The 8,903-nt window shown below is 58.5% G+C and overlaps 2 protein-coding genes across 5 annotated transcripts in view; one reads left to right on the plus strand and one right to left on the minus strand.

The window, feature by feature from the left end:
- The window catches only part of TSPAN10 (tetraspanin 10), a 7,584-nt gene extending 6,944 nt beyond the window's left edge, over nucleotides 1-640 (plus strand). Inside the window, exons 4-5 of the mRNA XM_011933341.1 lie at nucleotides 377-438; nucleotides 580-640. Of these exons, the coding sequence (XP_011788731.1) occupies nucleotides 377-438; nucleotides 580-640 (123 nt within the window). The remainder of the gene's footprint in view (nucleotides 1-376; nucleotides 439-579) is intronic.
- A 1,231-nt stretch (nucleotides 641-1,871) lies between these two features.
- Nucleotides 1,872-8,903, minus strand: part of PDE6G (phosphodiesterase 6G, cGMP-specific, rod, gamma) — an 11,642-nt gene continuing 4,610 nt past the window's right edge. Inside the window, exons 1-5 of one of the 4 annotated variants that reach the window (XR_001003850.1) lie at nucleotides 6,752-7,312; nucleotides 4,106-4,310; nucleotides 2,986-3,026; nucleotides 2,342-2,497; nucleotides 2,142-2,257 (exon numbers count right to left, since the gene is read on the minus strand). Coding sequence is in view for 3 of the 4 variants with exons in the window: in XM_011960323.1 (XP_011815713.1) it covers nucleotides 2,421-2,497; nucleotides 2,986-3,026; nucleotides 4,106-4,251 (264 nt within the window). In the remaining variant the exon portion in view is untranslated. Of the gene's footprint in view, nucleotides 2,498-2,985; nucleotides 3,027-4,105; nucleotides 4,311-4,629; nucleotides 4,648-6,751; nucleotides 7,313-8,903 lie in introns of those variants that run through there. The other 3 variants (XM_011960323.1, XM_011960407.1, XM_011960474.1) reach the window with 3 other exon arrangements.

Raw genomic sequence — 8,903 nt, forward strand, 5'->3', positions numbered from 1 at the left:
CTGCGCCGCCACCGCCGCCGCCGCCTGATTTCGCTCGGGCTTCCGGAGACTTCGCCGTGAGACCTACCTAGCTTGCCCACGCCGCTGAGCGCACGCCCTGGAGTCCGAGGCTGCCACGCACAAGGATACAGGGGGCACCCCCGTCCGGCTAAAACGCGCTGCCTGCGCCGCCGCCGCCGCCGCCTGATTTCGCTCGGGCTTCCGGAGACTTCGCCGTGAGACCTACCTAGCTTGCCCACGCCGCGCGCCCTGCGTCCCCCACGCCAGCCCCCAACGGAGGGCGCCCGGCAAGCCCACAGTATTGGCGTGAGGAGCACGAGGGGCCGGAGGAAATCCTGGAGCTGACCCTCACCTCCGAACCCCCACTCCCCCCCAGGCGCACAGTTCCCACCTCCTGGCACCTCCCTCCCTTTCTGGGCTCGTGGTGGTGGAGCTAAGGTCCAGGCCTCTCCCTGCCGAGTGCATTTTTGGGGAAAGAGTAAATGTTTTATTGGGGTGTATCATTCACACAATAAAGACACCAATCTTCGAGTCAGCGTGGGGAATTCTTACCCATCTAAGCCTGTGAATCCACCACAGGTCCGAACGGGGAGTTCCAGCCCCTGCTGGCGCGCTCAACCCCAAGACAGCCCTGCTCTGACTTCATTGCCAGGGCCAGTGGGGCCTGTTTTGGGCTTTCACCGTAAGTGGAATCCCAGAGGGTCTGTCCAGAGTCAGATCTGGCCCTTTCTGTGAATGGGCTGGTCCATATGAACGGGGCTACTGTGAGGGCGCCTGCTGCTGGGCCAGCTTGCAGAGCTCTTGCTTGCCCTGGATGTGGTGTCAGGAGTGGGATCTCGGTCACAAATGGGCATGTTTTGTTTTGAGACAGGGTCTCACTCTGTCACCTAGGCTGAAGTGCAGTGGCAGGGTCTCAGCTCACTGCAGCCTCTGCCTCCTTAGCTCAAGCAATCCTCCCACCTTAGCCTCCTGAGTAGCTAGAACTACAGGTGCCTGCCACCACGCCCAGACAAATTTTTTTTTTTGAGATGGAGTTTTGCTCTTGTTGCCCAGGCTGAAGTCCAATGGTGTGATCTTGGCTCACCACACCCTCTGCCTCCCGGTTCAAGCGATTCTCCTGCCTTAGCATCCCAAGTAGCTGGGATTACAGGCATGCACCACCACACCAGGCTAATTTGTATTTTTAATAGAGATGGTTCCTCTGTGTTGGTCAGGCTGGTCTTGAACTCCTGAGCTCAAATGATCTGCCCACTTTGGCCTCCCAAAGTGCTGGGATTACAGGCGTGAGCCACAGTGCCCAGCCTCATTATTGCTATTTTCAAATACAGACAGGGTCTTGCTATGTTGCCCAGGCTGGTCTTGAACTCCTGGGCTGCAGTGATCCTCCCGCGTTGGCCTCATAAAGTGCTGAGATTATAGGCATGAGCCACTATGCCCAGCTACAGCCAGTTTTAGTGGGCGCTGTCTAAGGACAAGCTGGCTGGGTGCTCTGGGGGAGTCGCTAGTGTCACTGTGCCTCAGTTTCTCTCTTGTGAGGTGGGAGTAGGAGCTCTGGCCTCACGGCATGTAGCATGAGCCATGTCCCATCTCACCTTCTCTGTGAGGCCTGCTCCAGCCACGTGCATGCTTCATTGACTATGGCCCCTGGGTGTGCACCAAGGCCTTCTGCCTTGACCCAGCCATGGCCTGACATTGCATGTCTCAGGGCCACCAGCAAGGCTCAGTGAGGGTGTGAGCCCAAGGGCTGTCTTCCTGCTCAGTCAGGCCAGCCTCTCCTGCCCCACTGCCCACTGCCCACCCCTTCACCCATGTGCTCCTGCTCAAGTGACCCCACCACAGGCCCTGTCCCATGCACAAATATGCCATGGGCAGGCGAGGGCACACTAATTTTATTTTGAAATAGGGACTGCAAGGGCAGGCTGTATTGAGAAGGATGGCCCCCTGGTGTGATAAGCATGGGGCCTCATCTGACACCTGGAGTCCTGCTACCCAGCATTTCCAAACCAAGGGCACCCACCTGGGAAGGGATGCAGAGAGAGGGAGCTTCTCTGCACCCCCATACAGGCAGGACAGGGGTCTGGGGTGCAGAGGCACTCTGGGGAGACCCTGCCCTAGCTTTCCAGTTGGGAGGAGGGGATGATCTGGGGTCCACTTCCCGTTCTCCCTGGGAGTGGAGACTCACCAAGCCTCTCTGCAGGCAGGACTGAGGGGTGGGCCCGATGCTGAGCAGGGCCTGGCCAGCCCCTGAGGGGGCGTCCTGGTGACTGGGATTAATATGTAGGGGGTGACCTGAGGTTACAATCCCACACTGGTGTCCAGGTGCCATCTGGGCTAGGGAGACTTCTCAACAGGAATCCTGAGCAGGGTTTAGAGCACAGAGGGCAGGAGGGGGAGGGTCTGGACCTCAGCAGGGCCTGGTGCTAGATGATGCCATATTGGGCCAGCTCGTGCAGCTCCAGGTGGTTGAAGGCCTCCCAAGGGCAGATGACCGTGATGTCTGTGGGAGAAAGGGGCCTGGATCAGAGAGGATCCCATGGCCCAGGAACCCCCATCCCCTGTGGCCCTGTTTCCCACAGCCCAGGTGTAGCCCTACAGTGTGCTGAGTGGGGGCGTGCAGACCCTGGCGTGGGGCCCTCCTATGGGGACACACTGGCTGTAGGGGAAGGAGGGTGCAGCAGGTCCAGGGGGGGGAACCAGAGGAGGGTGGGGCTTGCTGAAGGGGGAGGAGGCAGCAAGGGGTTCTGTTCTTTCCCAGACCCCTCCCCTCACCTGGTACAAGTGTCCCAAATGGGAACAGCCTCACCTTCCAGATCCAGTGGATCTGGAGCTCAGTGTTGGGAGAAGAAGTGATGGACAGGCTGGGGGTCTCTTAAGTGAAAAGCAAGGGAGGTGGGGGCTGAGGTGGGTTGCACTGGGCCCTGGGTGTGCTCAGTGTGCCTGGGGGGACCTGGGCAGACCTCAGGTTGGCACTGGCAGCCGTCGTACCTGTTCCCAGGCCTTCCATTCCAGGGATGTCATCCCCAAACCTGCAAGGATAGAGCAGTCAGGGACATGGCGGGGCCCAGCCCTGGCTCAGTCAGCCTGAGGCCTGAGGTCATCTCTAGCCTTCCTAGGAGATGAGGCATTTGTCTGGGAGCCCAGTGGGCAGAGACCCGCCTCCTCCCCAACCTCCCGAGGCTTGGTGGGCCTGAGGGGGCATCCTTCACAGACCCAGGGTGAGTCTGCTACCCCGAGCATCATGGGGCTGAGGCCCAGAAAAGGAGGTGCAAGCACCAGGGTGCTGGGCAGGTGCGTGCCCTGAGGGAGTATGGAGGGGCTGCGTGGTTGGTGTGTGGTTTGAGTGGTGTGATCTCAGCTCACTGCAAACTCTGCCTCCTGGGTTCACACCATTCTCCTCCCTCAGCCTACTGAGTAGCTGGGACTACAGGCGCCTGCCACCACGCCCGGCTAATTTTTTGTATTGTTTAGTAGAGACAGGTTTCACCGTGTTAGCCAGGATGGTCTCGATCTCCTGACCTTGTGATCCGCCCGCCTTAGCCTCCCAAAGTGCTGGGATTACAGGCGTGAACCACTGCACCCGGTGGTTTTGTTTTTTTGAGACGGAGTTTTGTTCTTGTTGCCCAGGCTGGAGTGCAATGGTGCGATCTCGGCTCACCGCAACCTCTGCCTCCCAGATTCAAGCAATTCTCCTGCCTCAGCCTCCCGAGTAGCTGGGATTACAGGCGTGCACCACCACACCTGGCTAAACTTATATTTTTAGTCGAGACAGGGTTTCACCATGTTTGTCAAGCTGGTCTCAAACTTGCGACCTCAGGTGATCTGCCCGCCTCAGCCTCCCAAAGTGCTGCGATGACAGATGTGAGCCACGGCGCCTGGCCGGCAGTGGCTATATTTTCAAGCATGGTTGGCAGTAGCATCTGGAGCGGGTGACAGGAGCCCCCAGTTCCCCTTCCCCCTCCTCCATCCCTGCTCAGGCCCTCAGGCACCGCCCTACCTACCCCAGCTGTGAGGCTGGGATCACTCACCCAGTAAAATGGCCCAACGCCCTGCCGTGCCTCCCCTTCCTGTGCAGCTTTCAGAGGCCCCATCCCCCAACTCTGCTTACCCCTGGACGCCTTTCTTCGGGGGCTTGCTCTTGAACTGCCTGGTTTGTCGCTGCTTAAATTTAGGGGGTCCTTTCCTGGGGGTGACAGGTCCCCCGACCACCCTGGTGGCTGACCGGAACTCAGCCTTTGGTGGCTCCAGGTTCATGGCGAGGCTGACAGAGACACCGTGGCAACCCTGGCTCCTGGACTCCCTCCTGCTGCAATCTGGGGACAGACGGGGCCCGGGTCTCAGTCAGCCCTCCTGCTTCCAACCCTTGTGGGGGTCTCAACCCACTGGTGGAGGGGCTGAGACCCAGCCCCGCCAGCCCCAGCGTCATCCAGATGGCAGCCCCTGCAATCTGCCCTGGGGCAGCTAGCCTGCCAGCCCTGCTCGGGCTGCCCACCGTCTACTGGCGCACTCCTATTCCCCTTGCCTAGTGGATGACCCCCCAGCAACGCTGGCCACACACAGCTCCGGCCTCTCCCCTGCGTCCTGGCCTCCCTCGCCCCACCCCACAATCCACAGCAAACCTAGCCTCCCAGCCTGGGGCAGGTCCTGAGCCTGGAGTCCTTACCACCTCCCTGTGGGTGACCACTGACAACCTCCTGCCCCTTCCCCAGCATTCCCCACCCCAGGGGAGCGTGACTGGGGAGCATTCAACTGCTACTCTTGTTTGTTTGTTTGTTTGTTTTTTGAGATAGAGTTTTGCTCTTGTCGCCCGGGCTGGAGTGCAGCGGCACGATCTTGGCTCACTACAACCTCCGCCTCCCGGGTTCAAGTGATTCTCCTGCCTCAGCCTCCCGAGCAGTTGGGATTACAGTTGCCTGCCACCACGCCTGGCTAATTTTTGCATTTTTGCATTTTTAGTAGAGACGGGGTTTCACCATGTTGACCAGGCTGGTCTCAAACTCCTGACCTCGTGATCCACCCGCCTCAGCCTCCCAAAGTGCTGGTATTACAGGAGTGAGCCACCGCACCCGGTCCAGCTGCTACTCTGTTGAAAGTCCTCTGGGGATGAGACCCCAGTGGCCCCTCCCCCGCCTGCCCGGCCCTGCAGATGAGCCTGCCTCTGAACGGCCCTTCCTGATGGTTAGTCGGGTGGGCTGCCTCCATCTCAGGTCCCCGCTCAGGCAGGCCTCCCCCGAACTGCCGCCCCTGTGTCCTCAGGTTCTGATTTGCTGCTTCTCATCACGCGTCGTGTTAGCCCTCATTCTGGGCTGGTGGGCGTCTCCCCGGGCTGTTGCCCTCTGATTCTTATTGATGGGTTTATTGCTTTCTGCCTCTTGTCTGCGCTTTGCGGTTGGGGTGCTGTCAGTTCCCTTCACCCACTCATGGAGGGATCCCTGAGTCCCTCGGCACCATGACGGGCACTCTGCAGTGCTGATGGAAAATGACCCACAAAATGAGGGGCAGGGTTGCCAGGCAGGGCGACCCCGGGAAAGGGGCCTGTCTCAGAGACTCGGTGCTGAGCTGTGAAGCCCTGTGTCTCCCAACCCCACTTCACAGAGGGACAAGCTGAGGCTCAGGGAGGGAGGGTACTGGGCGTGTGTCTCCCCACCTGGGGAATCCCCAGGCCCTCTCTGTTCCTGGAGCCAGCTTGGGGAGCATGGTCACCCGCCTGGCATGGCGTGGCTGAGTGTCCTCGGCTGCTCTGGACAAGGCCAGTGTCCTTGCACCACTGCACAGGGTGACCTCTCCTCCTCCTCTCCCTAGAGCCTCTCCCCAGATGCCCTAAGCCCCAGTGACCTGGGCCAAGGGCAGTTCAGCTTCCCTAAGCCTATTAACAGCAGAGGGGGATTCCTAATCTCCTGGTGAGCTGCTGCCAGACGCACATGCTGCCAGAAGGTTCTGGAAGGAGGCACATGACAGACAGGAGGGGCTGCTTGCCCGCACTGGATGCCCCAGGGACCACCTCTTAGGGTCCCCTTTCCTGCCCCTGGTCTTTTTCGCTGGGATTCCTGACTCCAGCCCTGGGCTACCACCAGTTGTTTGCCGAGCTTCAGGTGTGGGAGTGACCAGAAAGCAAGGGCAGGTGGCCCATTCCGGGAAGGAGGGCTCTGCAAGGGGTGCTGGGCACCTAAGATTGCAGTAGACGCTGCCATGGCGCCTTCCCTCAGTAAGGTTCAGCCTCTGTCCCCGGGACCGGGACCAGCACCAGCCTGCGCAAAACCAAGACTCAGGAGCCTGGTGGTCCCAGCTGCTCAGATCCCACGGCACCCAATCCTCATATCCTAGACAGCACAGGCCCCATCCAGCTGCTTCCCCAGCCCCAGGACATGGGCTGTCCTGGACAGCTCTCGGCCCTGATGGAGCTCCAACCATCAGATGCCATCCACGTGGAAACCGCTGCTTGTACTGTCCTGGCCCGACCCAGCCTGTGACTGGCATCCACTCAAGTCAGCTGAGCCCATGTGGCCTGAGGTTCCCAGACCATCACTGGCCTGGGGATGGCAGCAGCACTGGTTACCATGGGGGAGCAGAGGAGGTGGTTGGCTGGGAGTCCTCTCTGAATAACAGAGTGGTGGGTAGGCTTCTGCAGACCCGGACCTCAGCCACGGTGGTAAAATCCTGTCAGCTCCCTGCCCTGTGGGCGATGGGCAGACCCCCACTAACTCACTGGGGGAGGTGGCTGCGAGGAAAGACAGCGGGATTGGCCACTACTCACCGAGTGCAGGGCAGGTCTCAGGGGTCCATGCTATGAGTACCGGGCCTTCCTCCGCAGGGTGCCAGCCCGGGCATTTATCTTGCTGCTTCGTGAGCTGATTAGGCGTCTCAGTGCCACGCTAATGAGATTGTTGGGCCCCAAGGGGGGACACAACCACCAAAGTTTCTGAGGATGGGGAGGAGGGGCTCAGGTGCCGTCAAGGGCTCCAAGGAAGGACACCCGGCAGATGGGATGGGGACAGGGAGAGAAGTGTGACCCTGAACAGCCAGGCTCCTGCAGCTGCCCATCTTCCATGTGGAGGCACCCACAGTGACCGCTGTCTGGGGCCTCCTCACTGCCTTTCCTGACCCTGCCTGACCTCTGAAGAGCCCACCTTCGTGGTCCCCAAAGCCCTCTGCAGCCTGGCCCTCACCCACTGCTGTGGCCTCACATCTCGCCCCTCCCACCCCAGGGCCTTTGCACCTGCTGCTCCTGAAACCAAACAAGGACCCCTCTTAGGGGCCTGTGGGTCTCCCCAAGCACAGAAGCAAGGACAATGTGGAGTTCCTTCAAGGGCAATCCAGACCCCAGCCATCCCTGAGAAGCAAATGAGCAGCCAATCCACAGGAAGGTCACGGGAGCTTCAAACAACAGACGGAAGCCAGAGTCCCGAGAGTCTGCATAGACGCGAACCATGCCATCTTAGCAGGTGCCCCTTAGTTGTTTTCCAGAAACTGGGACTCCCACCAAAGGGGCATGCTGGCACACAGACCTCAGATGAGCAGGAGCTGAGGACTGGCCTCTGACCACCCTTCTCTTACCAAAATTTCTTCCTGAGGGGCCTGGAGGAGGCCATGCCCAAAACCCAGAGCTAACATTCTTTCCTGCGGATCCCAAAGTTTCAGACAAAGCTTTGCCTCCACACCAAATCAGAAAACCTTTGAATCTACCTATGACTCATGGGCCCCAGCTTCAAGATCTCCTTGCTATTTATGCCAAAACCAGCGTACAGCCTCTGAGTACTGATTTATGACTTTGCCTGTGACCTGTGCCTCTGCACCTTTAAAAACCTGTAACTCAGGCTGGCCATGGTGGCTCACGCCTGCAATCCCAGCACTTTGTGAGGCTGAGGTGGGCAGATCACGAGGTCAGAAGACCTAGACCATCCTGGCTAACATGGTGAAACTCTGACTCTACTAGAAACACAAAAAAATTAGCCAGGTGTGGTGGTGGGCACCTCTAGTCCCAGCTACTCAGGAGGCTGAGGCAGGAGAATGGCGTGAACCTGGGAGGCAGAGTTTGCAGTGAGCCGAGATCATGCCACTGCACTCAAGTCTGGGTGACAGAGTGAAACTCCATCTCAAAATAAATAGATAAATAAATAAAAACCCGTAACTCGGCCGGGAGCAGGGGCTCTCAAACAGTGCTTTGGGAGGCTGAGGCGGGAGGATCACTTGAGGCCAGGAGTTCAGGACCAACCTGGACAACATAGTGAGATCCCCATCTCTACAAAAAATAGAAAAATTAGCTGGGTGCAGTGACTCACTTCTTATTTTATTTATTTATATTATTTTTGAGACAGAGTCTTGCTCTGTTGCCCAGGCTGGAGTGCAGTGGTATGATCTCGGCTCACTGCAACCTCCGCCTCCTGGGTTCAAGCAATTCTCCTGCCTCAGCCTCCTGAGTAGCTGGGATTACAGGTGGGTGCCACCACACCCGGCTAATTTTTTATATTTTTAGTAGAGACGAGGTTTCACCATGTTAGCCAGCATGGTCTCAATCTTCTGACTTCGTGATCTGCCTGCCTCGGACTCCCAGAGTGCTGGGATTACAGATGTGAGCCACCGCGTCCAGCCACAGTGGCTCACTTCTATAGACCCAGCTACTTGGGAGGCTGAGGCAGGAGGATTCCTTGAGTCTAGGAGCTTGAGGCTGCAGTGAGCCATGGTCAAACCACTCCAGCCTGGGGGACAGAGCGAGACTCCATCTCTGAAGAAATACGAACATTTTGAAAAATTAAAAACAAAACCTGGCCGGGCACAGTGGCTCACGCCTGTAATCCCAGCACTTTGGGAGGCCGAGGCAGGCGGATTACTTGAGATCAGGAGTTCAAGACCAGCTTGGCCAACATGGTGAAACCCCATCTCTACTAAAAATACAAAAATTAGCTGGG

Source organism: Colobus angolensis, unplaced genomic scaffold (genome assembly GCF_000951035.1).
Source record: "Colobus angolensis palliatus isolate OR3802 unplaced genomic scaffold, Cang.pa_1.0 Scaffold1, whole genome shotgun sequence".
Lineage (NCBI taxonomy): Eukaryota > Metazoa > Chordata > Mammalia > Primates > Cercopithecidae > Colobus > Colobus angolensis.